At 50.5% G+C, this 21,842-nt stretch overlaps 1 protein-coding gene across 1 annotated transcript in view; it reads left to right on the forward strand.

Moving 5' to 3' along the window:
• Window positions 1–1,518: 1,518 nt before the first annotated feature.
• The window catches only part of ADAMTS14 (ADAM metallopeptidase with thrombospondin type 1 motif 14), a gene marked incomplete at its 5' end in the record, with an annotated part of 72,493 nt that continues 52,169 nt past the window's right edge, over window positions 1,519–21,842 (forward strand). The window contains 2 exons of the mRNA XM_080937663.1: window positions 1,519–1,600; window positions 3,215–3,615. Coding sequence (XP_080793789.1) covers window positions 1,519–1,600; window positions 3,215–3,615 — 483 coding nt within the window. The remainder of the gene's footprint in view (window positions 1,601–3,214; window positions 3,616–21,842) is intronic.

Consider the following 21,842-nt stretch of genomic DNA (forward strand, 5'->3'; position numbering starts at 1 on the left):
CTACGAAGCTACAGTCTGTTCTTCATGGCTTGCTCTGTTGGGGGCGGAAAGGAGGAGCTGGAATGGGGCCAGGGTGCCTGAGCTTTCTAAAGGAATCTTCTCTGGGACAGCTTCTCAGTAGGGAGCAAGTGAGCTATCCTTAGGTCACCTGCCACATCTGTTCCCTATTTACAGCTTGGAAGACCGAGGCCCTGGAAAGGCAAGCCCTTATCCTAGACTCACTTAGTTGGATTGGCAGAGCTCTGGGGCTGAACCTCTGTAGCCTACAGCCTGGTCATCTCCTTGACCCTCTTTCAACCCGGGCCTGCTTCCTGCCCTATCAGCTTCACCCTGCCTTGTCATGACCTCCCCCCCGGGGTCTTTAAGAGAAAGACTTAATATTTACTCATTTGGTGGTTGTGACATTTGTAACCCGAGTGTTTGGTCGTTACTTGGAATTAGGAGCTGTCTTCAGGCATGAGCTAGCCTCCCCAGACCTCAGCATCGTTTCAAAGCCATAACCACAGTTAAACACACCACCACCAAAATAACAGCAAAGCCAACTCTCTACGTTTCCACCTGTGAGTAGTTTGAATTCGGGTCCAATTTCAAATTGTTAAGGACATACTTGTAAAGTGCAGCACGAATATGGGGTTTTCTGTTGGGCTCTGGGGCCTGACTGTCTAACTGTTCTCAACGAATTGCCAAGCCGATATCTGCTCTGCCTGTGGAAGCTGTGTCCCTTGCCCTGTAGCTGCGGTGCTCGGTACTGTGTCAGGGGTGGACAAGCTGGGCATTCGTCTTTTGTGTGCTGTGGTTAACAACTATGCCACAGATGAAGAAACTGAGGCCCAGCATCAGGATTTTTACCTGGGCAGTTTGGGCTTCGAGACCTCACAGGGTCCCTCCACCTCGCAGTGACCTGATCGTGGTCACAGGACAGCAGACATACCCTAGGGTCCATAGAGCTATCATCTGCAAAGTGGGAAGACCCAAGGAGTCGCGAGCTAGTTGGGTATCCCGGGGCGGGAAGGGGGATGAAGCTCCTCATCCTCGCCTTAAAAATTCTGTGGGACACTCCTGGGTGCGGTGGCTCTGGAGTAGTCATAGAGCCTGAAAACGGGGCGGAGCGGCCATGGGAAGAGGTTCAGGCCGTGGCTCCGGAAAACTCTTGACGTCTGAAGGGACGATCACCCCGTACGCCGGGAGCCCCTGCGCGGGCTCCGCGTGGCACTTCCGATCCGGGCCGCACGCCGTGGCTCGCCAGGCCCGCCCCCGCCCCCGGCGCCCGCGCCCCCCGCCCGAGCCGCGCGCCCCGCCCCGCCCGTGTACCCGCCCCGCGCCCCTAGCCCGGCTCGCCGAGTCCCTGCGGCTCGGGACAGAGCAGGCGGACTGAGCGGCCGCCGCTGGAGCCAGCAGTGAGGGCGCCGCGCCGGGGGACCGGGACCGGGCCAGCGGGAGGCGGAGGCTGCCTGCTGGTCTGCGATCCGGCTGTCCCAGGACTCGGGTTCCTGCCGGTCCCCGTCCCCGCGCAGCCACATGGCTCGGCTCCGCGCTCTGCTCCACTGCCTGCTGCCCTGGTACTGCGCGCTTTGCGCCGCCGCCCGCAGTCAGACCCCAGGTGCGTGCGGGCCGGGCGCACGGGGACGTGGGGTCTCTGGGGGTGCTGGCGTCCAGAGTGGCCCCAGGATGCAGGAGCCAACCAGGCAGACGTTGGAGGAGGGTGGAAGGCGGTGCGCTTGCTGCGGGTTGAGTTTCTTAACTGTGGCTGCTTCTAGTGATCTCTGTCCCTTTTCTGTCTGTCACTGGAGGTGGCGGGACCTGCAGAAGACGATTGGGAACAGGAGTTTCTTCCAGTGAAGAAAAATCACAGCCCACTCTTCACCCCACCGTCCCCATTGGTCTTTCAATGCCCTGTCTCTAACTGTGGGATTGTGTGCATGTGCGCTTCCGAGTGTGCATGTCTAGATGTCCCACACAGCTTCAGGCTAATAGATGATTGCTTCCCATAACAGAAAACTGTGGACACTCTTACTTCCGACCAGGAAGAAGTTCGTACCTTAATTATCCTCCAAGCCCCCCACATAGCATCCTCAGACCTTGTAGACAGTCTCTCAGGAAAAAGAGCAGAGACACACCACATACCTCTTACAGCATGGGTACCCTTCAGGGGCTTTGGGGCATACAGAAAAAGACTAGTTATTTCCAGGCAGAGTTAATGTGCCCAAGTGGGACCCGTCTTGCACGCTTGGATTCTACAGTCTTAGCTGTCCAGCTAAGAGATAAAGGAGCGCCACACTCCACTTATGGCTTCCCAGGGGAAATCTCAAGGGTGCATCCTTCCTTTGTGTGTGTTTTATTAGGGTTGTGAGCTGAGAAGGCAAGACATAAAATTATGGAGAGTGAAAACTCCTTCCAACTTGTGTCCGTGAATCACCGGGCCTGGGAGCCAATGAGCTGTCTTTTCTGACTGGCTCTGCACAGGGAGAAAGTCGAGCGAGGATGGGGCCCACTGGCAAGTGGCCTACAACATGGGGCCATGACCTCACACTTAAGTCAGCCCAAGTGGGCAGGTCACCCCCTGTGCCTCTTTTTATTTTTGAACTCTATATTTATCCTGCTTGGGGCTGGGCCGTGCAGAAATCTCACAGCCACTGTGATGCTTTAAAAAGTTTCCTTTCTAACTTCGGAAAAATATATAACGGTCCATTCCCTCCTCCAGTCCCTCCTTTCTCTATGTCAGGGGCCAGAATCCCCTGGGTTTCTAGGTGTGTTTGTTTTGGCAGCTACACTTTTGGGAGCTTGACAAAAGCCCTAGCCCAGGCTGGGCTGGTGACTTCAACACACTGGGGGAGTTGAGGCAGATCTGGAATTTCAGCCCTTTCTAAGCAGTGCTCAAGGTTGGAAGGCCTGTTGCTATGGTGACAGGACTCTGTTTGATGTCATTTGTTTACATCTGCTAAATATATATATATATAAAGACCAAATGGCTGCAGAGAGAATGTACGTTCACACATTTATGTCTCCCTGAAGGCCATTCAGCTAAGTATAGCCTGACCGTGGGGGCTCAGGTAGCAATGGGCAGAAGATGCTTGAACTTGGGCTAAGGAAAAGTGATGCTCAGGCTGCCTGTCTATCATCTCCACCCTCCCCCCATGACCCCCACCCCTGGATTCCCATCTTCTCAACCTCTGCACAGTGCATAGTGAAGTGACTCTGTGTTTACCTCCAACAGACCTGCGCCTCTCTGGGAAACTTCACGATTATGTTGTGACTGTACCCTGCAGCACGGATTTCCAGGGACGCTTCTTGTCCCATGTGGTGTCTGCTCCCTCAGCTGCCTCATCCCAGAGCCACCTCCGGGTGGCTCGAAGCCCCCTGAGCCTGGAAAGAGAGACTCTAAGGCCTGGTGGTCTGAGGCATCGTTTCCTCTACTTCAATGTGACTGTCTTTGGGAAGCTGCTTCATTTGAGGCTGCAACCCAACCGGAGGTTGGTGGCACCAGGGGCCCCCGTGGAATGGCAGGAGGACTTTCAGGAACTCTTCCGACAACCCTTGCAGCAGGAGTGTGTGTACACTGGAGGTATCGTTGGCATGCCTGGGGCAGCTGTGGCCATCAGCAATTGTGATGGATTGGTAAGGGACAGCACGTTTACTCCTGTTGAGCATCAAGTTCCTTCCCCAACCCAGAGTCCCCTATAGATTTGGGATTCTCAAGGAAAGGGTACAGGACACCACCTGTTAGTGGCTTGGTTGTCTTTCAAATGAGCATCACCATAGCTTGCTGGGTGCCGGGCGGGAGGTAGTCATAGTGGGACAGTTTTTAATAGTTTTTCCTCTCTAGGAACTTCCCAATAAGCTACCTGCTGGGACCTTTGGGCCCAAACTAAAACAGGGCCGAGGAAGGCATAGTCTAAGGCAGTGGTAAGGCAAAGTCTAGGGCAGTGGTTCTCAACCTGTGGGTCACAACTCCATTTGGAGGGCAAATGATCTTTGCACAGGAATCACCTAAGACGATCAGCTAGTCAGATATTTATGTTAAGATTTATGACAGTAACAAAATTACAGTTATGAAGTAGCAACAAAGATAATTTTACGGTTGGAGGGGTCGCCACAACGTCAGGAACTGTATTAAGGGGGTCACAGTATTAGGAAGGTTGAGAAATACTGGTCTGGGGTGAACTGGTGCGCTGCAGATTTGGATAAACTAACTCACCTCCCTATGCTTCTTTTCCTTCTGCTTAAAGCGGGTGTATTTATCATTTGCTTATTCAGACAAGGTCTTGCCACATAGTCCTTCAGCTGGAGATTCCCCTGCCTCTGCCTTAGTGTTGAGTGAGGCTCAGGCTCCTCCACGTTTGTCCATCTGCATCTAGTCACTGCTCCAGCAGCTGGGGATGCAACCCGGTCCCTGTCCTTATAAAACGAGTGTGATACTAATACCGTGTGAGCTGTCATTATGGTATGTGATACTAAGACTGTGAACCAACTTTCCAGCCAGGCTCACATGGTGAGAGTCACACTGTCATTACGGCAAATCTTTTTTTCTCCGTGTGTCTGCCCGAAGCTCTCTGCTCTTCACCGACTGCTCCACACGGCCCCTCATTCTCTAGATGGTAGGAATTCTTTCTCCCTCTCCCTCTCCCTCTCCCTCTCCCTCTCCCCTCTCCCCCTCCCCCTTCCCCTCCCCTTCCCTCCCTCCATCCCTCCCTCCCTCCCCTCTCTCTCTCTCTCTCACACACACACACAATATGTGTGTTAGATGCCTGTGTGTGGACATGGTCCCCTCTGCACCAGTGTGTGGCAGCCTGAGGTCAGCCCTCTAACCTTTCTCTTGCTTGTTTACTTCTGCTAAATATAAAAGAGACCAGATGGCTGCAGAAAGAATGTATGTTCACACATTTATGTCTCCCTGAAGGCCATTCAGTCAAGTATAGGCTGACCGCGGGGGGCTCAGGTAACAATGGACAAAGGTGCTTGAACTTGGGCTAAGGAAAAGTGATGCTCAGGCTGCCTGTCTCTGAGTCAGTTTGTCACTGAAGCTAGTGCCTGCTGGTTTGGCTAAGCTGGCCGGCAGACCAGTGAAGCTCTGGTAAGATTCACGGGCACTGCCACACTTGACTTTAGCATAGCTGTTAGGGATCAGAACTTAGGTACCCTATGCTTACATAGCAAACTCTTTCCCACAGAACCATCTTTCTACCACACACATGTGCACACACTCATACATACTCTATACATATATACACACATACACATATACATATACACACATACACATATACTTATACACATATACATTCATACATATGTGCATATATGAATACACACACACACACACACACACACACACACACACACACACACACACGGTTTTCATGCCATTGCAGGCTATGTGGTCACCGTTGGAAAACATGGTCTGGACAGTGGCTGGTTCTTCACATTTAGGATGGGCTACTGAGCTCCCCATTAGAGGTATAGTGTTTCCCCCTCCAGGGCGGGGCCCAGGATCAGTATTGTCTACCAGACTCCCCAGGAAATCTGGGGTAGGGTTAACCACAGGTAGATTTTGAGAATGCCAGGTGGCAGGGTCAATGGGAGAAGTAGAAGCTTGGCCAGACGGTTGGTTCTGAGGCTGTCTGTATGTCAATCTGGATCGAGGCATGGAGTGATGCTTTGTACATTTTAGGTCTCAACTGAGTTGTGAAGGGTGGACAGCATCATTCAGAGCTGCCTTTGTCACTGAACCCATTCACCAGTCTCTTGACAAGTCCTCACTGTCTGCCAGATGCTGCTGGACCAGGGCCATATGGGAGCCTAACATAGTAAAGTAATGTGCCTTACATAGTCACAGGGTGCAGCACCCTGGATGACACTTGCGCCTGGCGGCTGGGACTGTAGGTGGTGGGGTTGATGAGTGGGCCGTGCCTGGAGCTGGACATGTCTGGGATGGTGTGACCTCTGTGTAAGTGTTCTCTTTAGCTCTGTCACCTTGGACAAGCTGTTTCCTGTCTCTGAGATTGACACTTTTAATTTTGTTTTATTACATTTATTTATTTTGTGTGTGTGTGTGTGTGTGTGTGTGTGTGTGTGTGTGTGTCTGTCCCCAACCATATGTAGGATTAACTGTAGAGTGTAGAACATGACATCTCATCCCGGATGTCTACCCTGCCAGACGGAAGGACTGAGCGGGTGCTGGAAGGTCACTGCCTCTGGCTCATTTGATCTCATTGATCACAGGTCAGATGAGAATGGACTCCCTGCTTGGACGGTCTCTCCAAAGCAGAGATGAAGCTGGCTGCAAAGCTGTCAAAGCAGGGCTTGATTCACAACAAAAGGAGCACTAGATCCTGAAGGGCTAGCTCAGGATGGGCCTTACTGTTCTCTGTTCTGCAGCCAGCCTTGGATCTTGCACAGTTTTGGTCTTGTGCTCCAGTTAGGGGCAGGGAGAAACCAGCTATGGGTTTCCAGATTTGGGCTTTGAACCCCGTAGCCAGGCCTGCCCTGGGCCATGAGATACCGACACTGAGCTGAAAGGGACGTAGGGGAGGAGGACCATTGCCTCAGAACTGCCAAACAGCACCAGGTGACTACAAGTGACCCAGTGGGCTGCTCGTCAAGACTCTGTATCTGGAAGGTTATGGGAGTTTCAGTAGAGACCAATTTTATGGGTGCTGGAGGGTTCAGAATGAGGACTCAACCTATGGATAAGAGTTGTGACCTCACTGGGTAGCCAGAACCTAGATTATCAGCTGAGTTCTGGGCCTCAAGGCATTGTGCTGGCCTTGTAAAGGGCCTGGCTACATAGTGCTCCCCCTCTGCCTTGGTGCTTCCCTTCTGCGTCTGGTGCTTCCCCTATGCCTTGGTGCTTCCCTTCTGCCTTTGGTGCTCCCCATCTGACTTTGATGCTCCCCATCTGCCTCCAGTGCTCCCCCTTTGCCTTCAGTGTCTCTGTGAGTCAAGGTCTGGTACGGAAGTGGCCACACGTGTAAGATTTGTCACATCTGGTTCTGTTTTCTCACTCTGCAAATGCTGCATTTTTAGTGGTGCTGGGTGGGGCCAGGGAAGGGCCCTGTAGGCAGGATCCAGTTCTTCTTTTTCTCCCATCCCTAGGTCCCAGCAATCTCTAAGCCAGAGTCTTTTTGCCTTTAAAAATGAGGCTTCAGTGGGCTGGGATGGTAAGAGGCTTGGTGGGCAAACCTGAGGACCTGAGTTTAGATCCGTAGAGTCTTCTTAAAAAACTAGGCGCTGTACTGTGTGCTTATGATCCTAGTGCTGGGGAAATCAAGACAGGAGAGTCTGAACTGATGGGCAAGTTTGGTGAGGAACCGTCTCAAGAAATAGAGTGGAGAGCAATTGAGAAAGGTGCCAGCCGTCACACACACATGTATGTACCTATGATACATATTACACACACACACACACACACACACACACACACACACACACACACACACAGCACTCTGGGAAAATGAAAGGACAGATGCAGAAATGAGTATTCTTGCTGTGGGCCCATAACTCTGCTTATGTGGAGAAGCAGCAAGTCCCGAAAGCTGTGACATTTGTGGTGCACTGCACGTACATATGTGAACTGGTTTTTAATCAAGTAATTTTGAAAGGTCTGGAAAAGCCTTGCTGGGTAGCTTTGTCAGGTGGGTGAGTGGTGCTTTTCCAGCTCCAGAGAGCATGATTATCACACCACTCGGACACTTTCCCAGATCAGGGACACTTTCCCAGTCTGACATGGAGCACTCCTAACAGTCTGGGGGCCTTGCACAGACCTAGTCTCTGGCCAGATTCTGGGGTTTCAGGGTTGATACTCAATCTTCTGTTTCATTGTTTCAAACAAATATCACTCAACTCTAGGGGCTGCACTGGCAAGGAAGGATGCAGGGGTATAGAGTTCAAGGGAACATGTATCAAAGGGTGTAGATGAGCTTTTAAAGTCACAAAGTGGGAATTGCAGGCAATTACAAGGAAAGGAGAGGTGGGAAGAATGAGAGCCAATGAGGGCTAGTGAGTTGCCACCAGTCCTTTTATAAGTGGCTGATTCCATTTCTGGGGCTCCATCCTCATGACTTAATCATATACCAAAGATCTCACCTTTTAGACAGTCACATTAGTGAACAGATTTTAATACTCAGATACCAAAGCCTATTCTGCTCACACTAGGATGCAGTGCTGTATATATTCATAATGAGGAGCTGGTCTACTTAGGGTGAAATTCCAGCTCTGCCTTGTGCATGCATGTTGACCATGGCCAACTCCGTAACCTGTTTCTCAGTTTTCTTATCTTGAAAGCAAAGGTCATCATAACCATTACTTCATAGACTCATCAGTGTGCAAAGAGCCCCTTTTAGACCTGTCATCTATGGCCATCTCCTGATGTACCTTTGTCATTTACATTCCCTAGTCTGGGCTGGTGGCTGGCAGGAAGAGGAAGGCAAGGGAATCTTTTGTCTGAAGGCCACCCAAGGGGTTTCTAGACTTCACGTGGTAGTCAAAGCCCATGCTGGTTCTAGCCTCACCCAGCCCCATGCTGGTGGACCTTATTCTGATTGTCTTCTGGACTTTCTCTTGAAGCTACTTTCAGTGAGTGGGTGGGTGGGCTTGCTAGAAGGTTTCTGGCTTCATCCTCAGGCCAATATGGTGTTGGCTATATGTTAGGTGGCCTGAGTTCTCCCCTCTCTTCCTCTAACAGATATCCCAGCCCTTTCCCCACAGTGTCCAGGCAGCGTTCCAAGATGGGGAAGGCAGAAGCCAAATGGTCTCTTGAGGTCCAGCCTTGAAAGCTTTGAGATGTTCTTTGTATTGGCCAAGTGATACCATAAGGCCCCAGGAAAGTTTCCCAGATAAGAACATGGTCTCTATCTCTTGGAGGGATCAGTGCCTAAGTCTCACACACAGAGTGTATACACAAAAACGGGAGTGGCAACATTCCTCCATGCTGAGGGACTCGACCTCTCTAAGCATATTTTAGTCTGTACTTATAAAGTGATGTCCTTCCTTCCTTCCTTCCTTCCTTCCTTTTTTTCTTCCTCCCTCCCTCCCTCCCTCCTTTTTCTTTCTTTCTTTCTTTTTTTTTTTTTTTTGAGACAAAGTCTTAAGTAGTCCAGGTTAAGTAGCCTCAAACTTGCTCTGTAGCTGAAGATGATCTTGAACACAGGGTTGCCCTGCCTCCATCGCCTGAGCGGTAGGACTACAGGTGTGCACCACCATGCCCTGTATGTAGTATTATCGAAGGGATCCAAGCTTCACACTGGCTGGGCAGGCATTCTATCAACCAAGTTACACACAACTATGCTGTAGTTTTGTTTATTAGCAATGCTGCACTCAGTTCTTAAAAGCTCTTGCTGCACCTCCAGGACCTAAGGTGTGTTCCCAGCACCCACAATGGGTGGTTTACAACTGCTTGTGACTCCAGCCCCAGAGATTTTGGTTCCCTCTTCTGGCTGCCTCAGGTACCTACACATGCACGTGCGCGCTCGAGAGCACTCACACACACACACACACACACACACACACATTTAGGATGTTGCTCAAAGTTGAGAACATCAAATGGGAACCTGTGTGAGGACAGATGTGACATGCAACAGGTTCACTTGTGGCACCTGGATGTCTCTCCAAGTCCTACCTTTTGCTTCAGAGCGTGCTTTCTGTCTTGGGCTGCTTGGTCTGTGTGAGTGGGGTTGTCTTGTTTCTGGGACTTTCCAGCTCTTGAGGCAGTCAATATCGCAGTCTCCACAAGCCCTACGTTGCTGTCGGCCCTGGATTAATAAGCTATTTATGATATGGAATAAAAGCCAGACATCACCTCACTGCCTCTCTGGGGCATAAAGACCTCCCCTTTCAGCCAGGGCTGCTTTGCTTTTTCTTCCTCGGCTGTTTCTCCAGTCTATGGCTGGAGGGAGGGTGGCTGGGGCTGGTAAAGATGGAAGGCTGGGCTTGCCTGCCTATCTACCCTCTGGTCTCCGTGGGAGAGACCTGGGTGGGCTCCCAGCAAGTGCCCTGCAGGAGTTCCCCCAGCTCTGCAGTGGAAAGTTCTTAAGTTTGCTGCCAGTTCCCTGGCATGGTATTTCCAGCACGTGGGCCTTGCCCGAGCTCCTAAAGTCCTAAAACCACTGCTAATAACAATGTTCACATGATACCTTGTCCCTGGCTGGTCAGGAGTGGCTGCAACAACTATCCGTGTGTCTGAAGCTGGTCCCTATCACAGACATCCTGTAGTAAGTCTCAGTTCAGAGCAGTGCCTGTCCTCTCCCTGTCCTTAGCCCGACTTGGAGAAGCTGTGTCTGCAAGAGGCTCTGGGGCCTCCTGTCCCTTTTTATTCTCTAGCTGAGAAAGCTAAGGCCCAGTGATGGAAAGAGACCTAGGATACATATAGGCAAGGGAATGGCCTCTCAGAATGGGTGGGGCTAGACAGGCTCCTCCCACAATTCCTCAGCCTGTCCTGACTCAAAGGAAAAGGATAGGGTTCACATGAGTGCTGGCCAGTGAGATGGTCGCCATGGCAACAGCTTCAGAATGCTGGATGCTGAAAGCCACCCAGCTGTCCTGGGGACTCCTGGGTTTGGCTGAGTGCTAAATGGGGTATTTGTAAAGTTCCTGATCCAGGGACTGGACTTGCCCACTTTCTGCGTGGCATGGTCTTCTTTAAAACTTGGAAGCCAACTAAGAAAAAAAAATGACACACCAAGGACCTGTCAATGGCTTGTGTCGTCATGAGTGGGCTTTCGCTCCAGTGAGACTGCCTTCTCAGCCTCTGGTCACTATGGCTACTCCCCTGCCCATTTTCAGATCTCAGAGCACACTGCTGTGACATGCTCGTTTCGTGTCATGGAACACGGAAAGCAAGCCTTGTGGTCTGCTTAGCTTTTGGGGACATGGTGGTAGGAGCTGTAGAGAGGCTGGCTTGAGAGAGGGCTCTGCAAGCAAGAATATCAGTCTGGCCACAAGCTGCTTCCGGAAGGTTACTGCCCTGGGGCCACTTTGTCCTCATAGCTCCATGTGTGTGTTTAGCCCTCATGTGTGTTTAGCCCTTATGCGTGTCTGTGTACCACACATGTGCCTGAGGAGGTCAGAAGAGGGGGTCTGATCCTTTGGAATTGGAGTTACAGACACTTACTTGTAAGACCACCATCTTGGGATTTGAACCTGGGTCCTCTGTCAGAGCTCTCAGCTGCTCATTTCTTCAATCCTCAAAGCAGATCTCCTGTCAGGGCCACATTCAGTGGGCTTGGTGGCATGTGCCTATAATCTCAGCTACTTGGGAGGCTTAGCTCACTACAAGTTTGAGGCAAGCCTGGGCTACAAAGTTTCAGGTTACCTGAGCTACAGTGCCAACCCTATCTTATTTGAAAATAAAAAAAAAAGCCTGCTTGGGTTCAAAGCCAGCCTGGGTTACTTAGTGAGACCGAAATTTAAATAAATCCAAAGATGGCTAGAGATGTAGGCCAGTGGCAGGGCGCTAAGCACTTAGCATCCACAAGGCCCCAGGTTCAGTTCCCAGTGCAGCAAATTAAATCCTAGCCTCCAGTGTCTCTGCACATGCTTTTTATCATTTGTTAGGATCCCCTTTGGGATGCTCCAATTCTATAGATGTGTTGTCTGTCTCCATCTCAGTGAAGTGGTAACTCAGTGTGAAGATGGACGTGTGTGCATGTGTATGTGTGCATGCATGTATGTGTGCATGTGTGTACATGCATGTGTGTGCATACACATGTGTGCATACACATGCATGTATGTATGTGCGTGCATGCATTGTGTTCATGAGTGTGTGCACATACATGCATGTATGTGTGCATGCATTATATGCATGCTTGTATGTGTGTATATGTATACACGTACATGCATGCAAATACATGCATGTGTGCACATGTGTGTATGTGCATGCATGTGTGTGTGTCTGTGTGTATATGCATGTATTCATGCACAAATGGAGATTGGAGGAAGATGTCCGGCGGCTTCCCCTAACATTTGCTCGAGACACAGATCCTCACCAGCCACAGAGCTTGTTTTTCCACTAGACTGTCCAGCACACGCCAACAATCCTGTCATCGTCTCCCCGCTCACAGCCACTCTAAGCTCTTCACATGGATCCGAAGCTGCACACCACACAGCAAAAGCTCTTACTTACTGAGCCATCTCCCCAGGTCATAAAGACACAGTGTTTGTTTGTTTTTGTATCTCGAGTGTTTAGAATGGGCCCTCTTGGTTGAATAACTAAACAAGTGAATGAAGGAACAATGAATGGATGAATGACTGAGTGAATGAATGAATGAATGAATGAATAGGTGAATGAGGCCGCCGTTGAAGAGGCCTTATGGTTGCAGGGTGGAATTGTGTGCTCAGTGACAGGCGCATTGGTGAGGGTGAGGTGTCTGAACTCTGGCAATATGGGACATTCTAGTCGTGCCGTTCCCATGTAGGATTTATTTGTATTTTGTCTGCTCTTGCACCCTGTGTAGAGGAAACTGGTGGTTCCCAGATGGTCAGTGTGTTGTTAGGGCCACTGGGGCTGGAGCCTGTTGGCATAGGATGTGGGTGTCTGGTGTACCCCACCTCCTACCTCCCTGTGCTTCCCTGCCTTGTTCAGGGACCTCTTCCTGGCCTGCGACAGACTGACCTTGTATCGGAGTCTGAGATAGATATACAGTTGTGATTTAACGTAGGAGAGATGTAGCTCTCAGCCAAGGCAGAACCTTCAAGACCCTCTCCTGGCCGACTCTCCCCTGCTGAGGGGGGCGGCCTGGCGCTGCCCCAAGTGATCTGGTTGGCATCTGAGCCACAGGGTGCGGACTGTAGGGCCTCTGTGCAGAGCTGCTTCTCAGTTCAAGGCTTGGCAGCCATGCCGTCTTCTGGCACTCGAGGATTGCTTCCTGTCTCCTCGTCCCGAAGCTACAGTCACTGCCAGGGCTGGAAGCCAGGCAGAGGGCCAGGCAGAGCTCCCAGCCCGATCATGGTGGGCTGCGGTGGTGACGGAGTGGCATAGGGGAGCCCTGGAGCCGCGTGGCTTCTGGACAGAGGGAAATGGACACGTGGTGGCTTCAGCCCCAAAGAGAAACACTGTGACTCTGGATGGTTTGCAGAGGAAGGGGAGGCTCAGAACACCTGTAGGTGTGAGCCCTGCCCTGCCACCTACATCAGGACCTCTGGAGATGGGGGAGGGTGGAAATAAAAGTCACCCCCTCCTTTACGTGTACGTATCAAGACGGTAATGGTCTGAGCATTTGAGGTCTGGCTGGCAATAGAGGACAGTTAATCATCACCACCAATGTCGTTCTCATTATCAACATCACCATCAAAAACACAGAGGGACTTGTCTGTGCTGTGGATTTCCCCCACCTTGCGTGGCCACTGCCATCCCTGACTTGCTATTGGCTGCCTGCAGATCACACCCTCTCAGCCCTTTCCTGGACCTCAAGACCCTGGTGAAGTTGTGTTTGGGGGAGGAGATGGGTGAGGTCTTGAGATGGTACGAGGCACAGATAGAGTAGTCTCAGGAGTCCTTGGTCACTCCCTGCAGGGATAGGATGCTTCCAATGCCAGAGGAATTCAGGAGCAGCCTGGCGGCGCACAACCCCATTCGGGGCATGCGCAGATGGTGAACCCCATTCAGGGCATGCGCAGATGGTGAACCCCATTCAGGGTACGCGCAAATAGTCTACTGGGGTTTCTATTTCCTGTCCGTTTTCTACATTTGTTCTGCTCACCCCATGCTGATTGCCCATTTTGTGAAAGATCTTTCATCTCCCTTAGGGTACTGTTCCATGGATCAGAAGGTTTCAGTTCTTGGCAAAACCCCAGGTAGCTTTTGAGGGGCATGTCCAAGCCCCTCAACTGAGGCGTGATGTCATTGTGTAGCCTGGGTGGCCATAGATCTGCAAATTCCTTGCATGATTGACATAAGCATCCAAGAGCAAGGATGGTTGTCATGGCCACGTATATGACAGAGAAGCTGGATTCAGATCTTGGGGCTCTGGCTCAGAAAGAAAAGAAATTCAAAGACCACACCCAGCTGAGGGTCAGACCCTGTGGGGGCATTCTCCTGTTCCTAGTTTATTTTGCCCTTGGCTTCAGATGTGGACATTGCAGCTTGAAGGGGCCCGTGCCACCTAGCCTGGACTTAAATCTCAGATGGGTCACTTCCCCGTGGAGCCTTACCACCACTTGCCGGGAAAGTGACATGGCAGAGAACGAAGGGGTCATTGCATTGGTGTTATGGTCAGAATCTGGAACGTTCCACCAACGGCAACTTGTGCTGCTGCCAAGGGATGGAGACTAACGGAAGTTTGGTCACTGAGTTAAGCCCTTGATGGACACTGGGGACCCCAAACCTTCCCCTGCTCTCTGTTTCCTGGCTACCATGAGACGAGCAGCTTGTTTAACTGTATATCCTCTGCCACACTGCCCTGTGCCACCACGGACTCAAAAACAACAGCGGCAAAACCACCATGAGACAAAATATACCTTTCTTCCTTTTTTAAAGAAACATCTGTATTATTTATTTACATGTACAAGGTCGTATGTCTGTATATGTGCCTTGTGCCTGAGGTTAGAGTCATCCATCCCCTGGAGCTGGAGTTAGAAGTAGTTGGGAGCGACCTGAGGTGGGTGCTGGAAATTGACCCAGGTCCTCTGCAAGAACAATACATGTTCTTAACCACTGAGCTGCCTCTCCAGCCCTATCTTTCTTCTTTTTTACCTTGATTTTTCTCAGACATTTTGCCACAGCTGTGGAAGGCTGATAACACAGTTTCCTTCTACCAGTTGCTTTAGGGGAGGGGAGTTGTAGACTCCCAGGCAGAATGCGATTGTCTTTTGGGATAAAGAAACCATAGAAAAGTCAGAAAACGTAGTGTTTTAAAGAGAAAGAAATCACATCTGATTAAAGCTACCCTCTGCCAGTCTCCTGTTCTTGGTAAGGTCTTTTCCTACCTGGTGGGCTTTTTCCCCCCTCTTCTTGGGAATGTATTCCCATTTACAGGTAGAGAACCTGACCATGTGCATATCAGGAATTTACATTTTTATTCATAATAGGAAAATTACTGTTGTGGTAAATATTAAAAAGACGGCGACCAGTTCCAGTGTGTCGGCCCTCCACGCTGCCCCCAGGTACTCTCTGACCGAGGCGGGCTCACCCACGTTGGTTCTGGTATCCCAAGGGCCGTATAGAACTAACATATTTATCTCAGTTGCAGTCACCCTCTGGTTAGTATCTCTCCCAGCAACAATGAAGTAGCAACGAAAACGATTTTATGGTTGGGGTCACCGCAACATGAGCCGTATTCAAGGACTGCAGCTTTAGGAAGGTCGAGAGCCACCGCTCTGAAGCATAGTTTGGGTGATGTCAATAATACAACAGCAGCTGCCACCGGAAGGCAGAAATGATGTCTGGATGTCGCATGTGTATTACCTCCTAACCGGACAGGTGCACAAGACTGTGATGTCACCTTCCCCAAGATGAGATGAATGAACAGAGAAGTCAGGATTTGAACTGGGAACCCTCTGGACTGAGGGTCTCTGCATTTCTCCATATCACCCACAGTATCGCTGCAGATGGACCAGGTTCGGCCTCTCCCAGAGCCCACAGACGTCCTGACTCAGGGAACAGATACTCAGCGGCCATGGCAGGTAGCAGCCCCCGCTGGTGGAGACTCTGGATCCCTGCCGTTTCTTCCAGCCTTTGTCCTGTCCTGGGAGTCCTCACTGCTTTATTGAAGGACAGTAGAGCATATATTAATTGAAGGAAAGTCTGGCTTTTTCAGCCCCATCCTGTAAGGGCTCCCATGGCCCTGCTTGCCCTCAAAGGCTGTGGCGCTGTCTGAACCAGCCAGCGGCAGACTTTCCTGGGCTCTGCCTGAGACCTTGACTCCCTTGTTTCCAGCAGGTCTCCCTCAGTTGGGGCCTCACAGCATCCCCGGGCTTTCATCTGAGCCATGCTGACTCACACTGTGTGCTGTGACAATGACTCCCCCTGTGTGGGTCTCCCTGAAACTCGCTCTGTAGACCAGGCTGGCCTCGAACTCAGAGATTCACTTGTCTCTGCCTCCTGAGGGAGAGTTGTGTGCCAACCACAACCTGGCGTTCAGTGGATTGTTAGTGGATAACCGTAGAGATGTGAGGCTGTCTCCACCATCAGCATGAGGTTTCCACCTGTTCACAGAGCAGTCCCTCAACTGCTTTCTGTATACGTTCTTCTCTTCTCTTTCCTGTGAGGATCTAACACCTCCAATGGCCACCGAGTATCTGTTCCCAGGGCGCCCATGGAACTTGCCATCGTTCGTATCTGACTTCTTTCACTTGGTGTCAACAGACTCATCTTCTCTGTGGCATACAGTGGTCCTTCACTCATTTTTATGGCCAGATAACCCATTGTGTGGATGTGTCAGATTTGGTTGATAGGCATCTTGGGCTCCTTGCACTTTTCGATCGATGTGAACAGTACTCCTGGGAACATCGGGAGTCAGTGACTTTTCTGGTTGCTATGATCCCTGAAAAGAGCAGCTTAAGGAAGGAAGGGAGGATTTGTTTGGGGCTCCAGGGTTTAAGAAAAGGGATAGCCCATCATGGTGGGAAGGCATGGCCACAGGCACCGTGAGGTGGCTGGCCAGACTTTGTCTTTGTGCAGGCAGCAGAAGAGGGGAATGCTGGGACTCAGCTTGCTTCTCCTCCCCTGACCTCCTTTTGATTAGGGCCACAGAATGATGCTTTCCACATTCAGGGTGGCTCAGCCTTCCTTGGTTAAACCTATCAGGAAATGCTTTCCCAGACAAGGCCAGAAGTGTGTCTCCTAGGTGGCTCCGAATCCCGTCAAGTTGACAATGGAGGCTAACAGTCTGTGGACAGGTCTTTGGGCGGATGTGTTTCTGTTTGTCTTGGGTCTATACGTAGGAGTGGACTTTCTGGACCTTGTATCAATGCGGCCCAGTTGCTTGAGAAGCCGCCAGACTGCTTTCAAGTGGCATTCAGTCTGCACTCCCACCAGCAGTGTGTGAGGGCTCCAATTTCACCCCATTCTTGCCAGCACTTGTGATTACCTTACTGAGATTCTAGCCAGCCTAGTGGGCGTGAAGCAGCATTTCGCTGTGGTTTGGATTGGAGTTCCCCTGCTGACTAAATGACACTGGGCACCTTTTCATTGGCCATTTAAATATATTCCTTGGAGAAATGGCTGCTCAGATCCTTTGCCTATTTTTAAATTGGGTTGTTTGTCTTAATTATCGGGTCGTAAAAGATATAAGTTCGTTAGGACTAGTAGAGGCTTGTCTTTTTTTTTAATTATTTTTTTCTCTTGTCACTGCTCTTTGTCATGTCTGTGCATAGAAGAGCTGTGCCACTTCTCACTTACCTCGTGCAGGTCTTCAGCCCTGGCCTTCCTTGATTTTTTTTAAATTTGGAGGTGAGTAAGTCAGGGGAGGAAGATTGCGTCTGGCCACAAGCCTAGAGTTGTCTGAAGTTAGCCTGCCTGGTGGAGATCGGGGTCTCTATCAAGGGGGGTTTCTGGGTAATATCAGAGGACTACATATACGTATAAGGAGTACTGAGAAGGACTGCAGTGGCTGGTGATCAGGAATTATCTGTCAGCATGAGGCCGGGATTGGGGAGAAGCTTCAGAGAGCATGTGAAGGAAACCAGGACAGGGCAAGGAAGTGCTAGCCAGGTTCGACCACAGAGTAGTCATATGTGAGTGACTTTTACAGAAAACGGTAGCTCTGGAGGCTGATTTGTAATAGGTAGAAAGAAACAGGGAGACACAGGGTGTGAGACAGGGAGTACAGCGAGTACAGAGCTCTTTCCTGACACTGGAGCAATAGCCAGCCATGTGGAGTGGGGATACTCGAATGGACTTGAATGCTGAGGGCAGTGGCCTAGCAGAGGTCTATATGACGATACCAAAGAGACAGCCATGGTTGCAGGAGCTGAGTTCCCAAAGAGCAAACAAGAAGTGACCTTAAGCACAGGGTGGAAGACAACATCCAGCCCCAGAAGAAGAGAGAAGGAACAGGGGAGGGAAAAAAAGAGGGAAGAGATTGACAGATCTTTGTAGGGGAATTATCATGCATGTAGACCAAGAGGTCCAAGGTGGTGAGGAGGGATGGAGGCCGGGAGACTGGGAGCAGTGGTCAGTATTCTAGGTTGCAGAAGACTTAGGGGGTTATGGTAGCCTTGTAGTATAGGGAGAGATAGAGGTACCAGCGTTGGGTGGTGTAACACATCAGGATGCTGGGGTAAAAACAATCCAGACACCTCTTCAGGAACTCGGTGGAAGCAGAATCTAATCTTCATCCGGCCTCCAGTTGCTGAGCACAGTTACGGTTGACGATTGCAACTGGGAAGCCATGGCACCTAAGAGACCCTCCTTCCCAGATGCCCTGCTCTTATGTCTCAGAGCCAGGCTTATTGAACCTGCCTAGCTGTGTCCCCTTTTCACCGTCTCTGTACCTGACAGGGCACAGACAGAGCCTGGCTCATCTCTAAGTTTGGATTTCCGTTCCATTTGAGGACACATTTCCCAGGCCTTCCTGGAGATTTTGACTGCTGCCTCAGTTTCCCCTTGCCTCTGTCTCCACGAACGCACATGTAGCCTACAGAGCAAACATATTATGCATGCAAGAGCACACTTATGTACAAGTTTTGAAATAATTTGGCCTCAGTTAACTACTTAGATATCTGGGACTTTGTCCCAATGGTATGCAGCTACAAGTAACGAACGGAGCCTGATCAGTTAGTGCGCACAGCAGGTCACAAGGTGATTTCTAAGCTCCATTCCACGCTCCAGTTGCCATGTAACCACTTCTCCTTCAGATGCCCTGGGATTTCACACTGAAATCAAGAGCTCCTCCTCACCTGGGCAACTGGGGAAACCTTTGCATGGTCCCTGGAGGCATTAGGTATAGACAGCGAGAAGCTGTTGCTTTTGCCATGAAAGTGACGTCACCACAAGGCACACTGGAAGGAAAATCCAAATAAAATTCCTGCTCCCACTAAGCAGATGCCTCCCAGGAAGGACACTCAGAAACGACCACATTAAAGGGGATTTGGTGGAAGTCTAGAATGGCCAGGCCTTCTCCTGGCTGAGGGCTCACGTGGTATCTGGCTGTGTCAGACGTAACCAAGGATTCAGTCTTTGTTTTGTTTTGTTGCGTGAGGAACTTTCTCTCTCTGTGTGTGTGTGTGTGTGTGTGTGTACGCTTCCTACCTATGTCTATGAAGAAACAAGCAGCGAGAACAAATACATTGAGCTGACGCTGGTTCTTTTCCAGCCGTCTACAAATAATTTCCCCCCTCGTCCTTGATGTCCTACCTAGAAATTTGATTTGATTTTAGTACTTTAAAATTAGCTACCACTTTTCAGAAACATAAACATCTCATAAATTGGGAGATGGAGTGATTTAGCGAGGAGGCAGGGAGCCAGGAGGCGCTGCTTGCCAGTCTGTCTGCCTCGCGTGGTGCCTGGCTTCCTGGCCAGGGCAGAGATTCAAGGGAATTTGTGCCAAATCTCTTTTTGTCTAGAGGAGAGCAGTGCTGTGGGGAAGGGTCAGGGCGTGTGCTACCCAGGCGGGTCATACCTTAGTGGTCTCCATTAGGTTAGAAATGGCTGAAGCCAGGGGCCAGGGCCAGCCTTACCGTCTTGTCTTCTCTCCAAGAGAAGGGAATCTGAGGCCCAGAGAGGGCCCAGATCTGCCTCCGGCCCCGGCCCACACATCATGTCTCAGATGGGATAAGGACAGTCTTTGGAGAGGCTCTGCTCTTGGTCTCTGGAGACCAGTGAAACCCACAATCACAAAGTACGCCCCCCAGTTGCTGGGTCCGGCTCTTTTGCCCCACTCGGTAAACTGTCTTGGGAATTTCTCAAGTGTGCCCTGGGGAAGGACCTGAGGTTAGGAGGCTGAGCAGAAGCTCCTGGGGCTTGAGGAGTCCTTGGTGCTGGAGAGCTGCCTGTGTGATAGGACAGTGTGAGCTGAGGACCCTTACCAATTGAGAGATGGGAAGTCACCTGAGCAGTAACAGGGCACTGTTCCTTAGATGAGCCGTGTGCTTCGGGTCTTTTGTCATATTCATGGTGGGAAGTGGGCTGGTGTCCATGGGGAAAGCTGGCCAGAGTCAAGATTGAGCATTCTTGTTCTGCAAGGTCAACAGAATTCCAACAGAAGCCAAGAGAATTTCAGGTGGGACTAGAAAAGGACCCAGAGGGCAGATGCCAGCCCAGATGAACCAAGGTTACATGGAGTATCAGTTACGGACCACACAGACCTGGGCTCCTGTTCAATGGTGACCCTCGCCGGGCGACTTGAGCAAGTTGTTTTATTTTCTAAATTTCTAAAACTCATTTATGAAATGGCTCTAGAATTAGTGCCTTTACCAAAGGGTAATGAAGATGAAACAGGGCAAGACAGCATAAGCTATAGGAACTATTTTTAATAATAACAGATAATAAGGCAGTTTATAAAGCATATTGTTGTTTCCTTTCTGTTACTGTGATAAATCACTGATCAAAAGCAACTTAGGGGGAAAAGGGAACCTATTTGGATTACACTTTCAGGTCACGGTGCATCGCTGAGGGAAGTCAGAGCAAAAACTCAAAGGTAGAAACCACGGTGGATCACTCTTGCCAGTTCACTCAGACTCATGATCGGCTAGCTCTCTTATGCAGCCCAGGACTGCCAACCTATGGAATGGTGCCGCCCACAGTGGGCTGGGCTCGCCTATGAAAATTAACAATCAAGACAATCCCTCACAGACATACTCTTAGGCCAACCAGATAAAGGCAATCACAGAACTGGGATTCTCTTCTCAATGAGTACTCCTATAGTGAAAAAAGAATTATTTATTCTAGGTAACCTGTATAAAAGACATACAATCTTAGTATTTTATTTACTAGCTGTAAGCCTAGATAGGGCAGGGTTTGATCGATTCTAACTTACATCCCAGCCATATGTCCCTTGCTATTTGCTGTTTCTCCTGACTACATGCTCATGGTCCATTTCCTCTCCCTGTCTCCTTTCCCTCTGTTCTTCTTCTTCTCTGGTCTTCCTCAGACCCCTCGATGGATCCTCAAACCCCTCCTTTCTCTCCCTACTGCTCAATCATAGGCTCTTATAAACCACTTAACTTTAAGTGGAGCAGGGTTTACATAGCATCACCGAATGTACATGAGGATCTCCTTGTCAGGTGGGGCAACCAGATCTTGGGGGCCAACGTTTAGTATTTGAATGCATAGCAGCCGCAGACCAACCCCCAACACTATCGAGGCTCTCCTGCATCACAAGAGAAGAAGATTGCTGTCACTGGAGACATCCAACCATAGGCAAGTGGTCCCCTGGCTGGTTTTGTCATTAACGTAGGAAATCTCAATCTGGCACTTAGAAGTGTGGTCGGTGTCTGTGGGCTGGGCAGTAATCCAGACCCTTCTGGAACCTACATCTCTGCTTTGAGCCATGAGAAATTACCGATCCGTGGGGGCAGGAGCTGTCAGCATTTGAAAGATCTGGCTGGTGTAGTTGGCGAAACAAGTCTCAGAACGGAGAGGATCTGGGCAAGGAGGGCCAGAGCATGGGAAAAGTGCATGGGGTCTTCTACCTACTTGCCAGGCTACTTCAGGAAGCATGGGGGCTGAGATGGCATAGGCCACTGCCCTAGGCAAGCTTAGCTGGGTGGACCTTGGCCTGGACAGACCTGTGAAGGGATGGTGTCTTTGCTTGTCCTCGGAACAGCCCCTCGCTGGCAGATGGGGGCATAGGAAGCGATGGTGGGCTGGGCTGAGCCTTCTCACTAGCCCTGTCAAGACTGCTCAGCTGTGATGTATTGGGACAGGTCCTGTACTTGAGGCCACCAGCGGTCCCTTGAAACCTGCACATTTC

This window comes from Micromys minutus, assembly GCF_963924665.1.
Source record: "Micromys minutus genome assembly, chromosome: 25".
Classification (NCBI taxonomy): domain Eukaryota; kingdom Metazoa; phylum Chordata; class Mammalia; order Rodentia; family Muridae; genus Micromys; species Micromys minutus.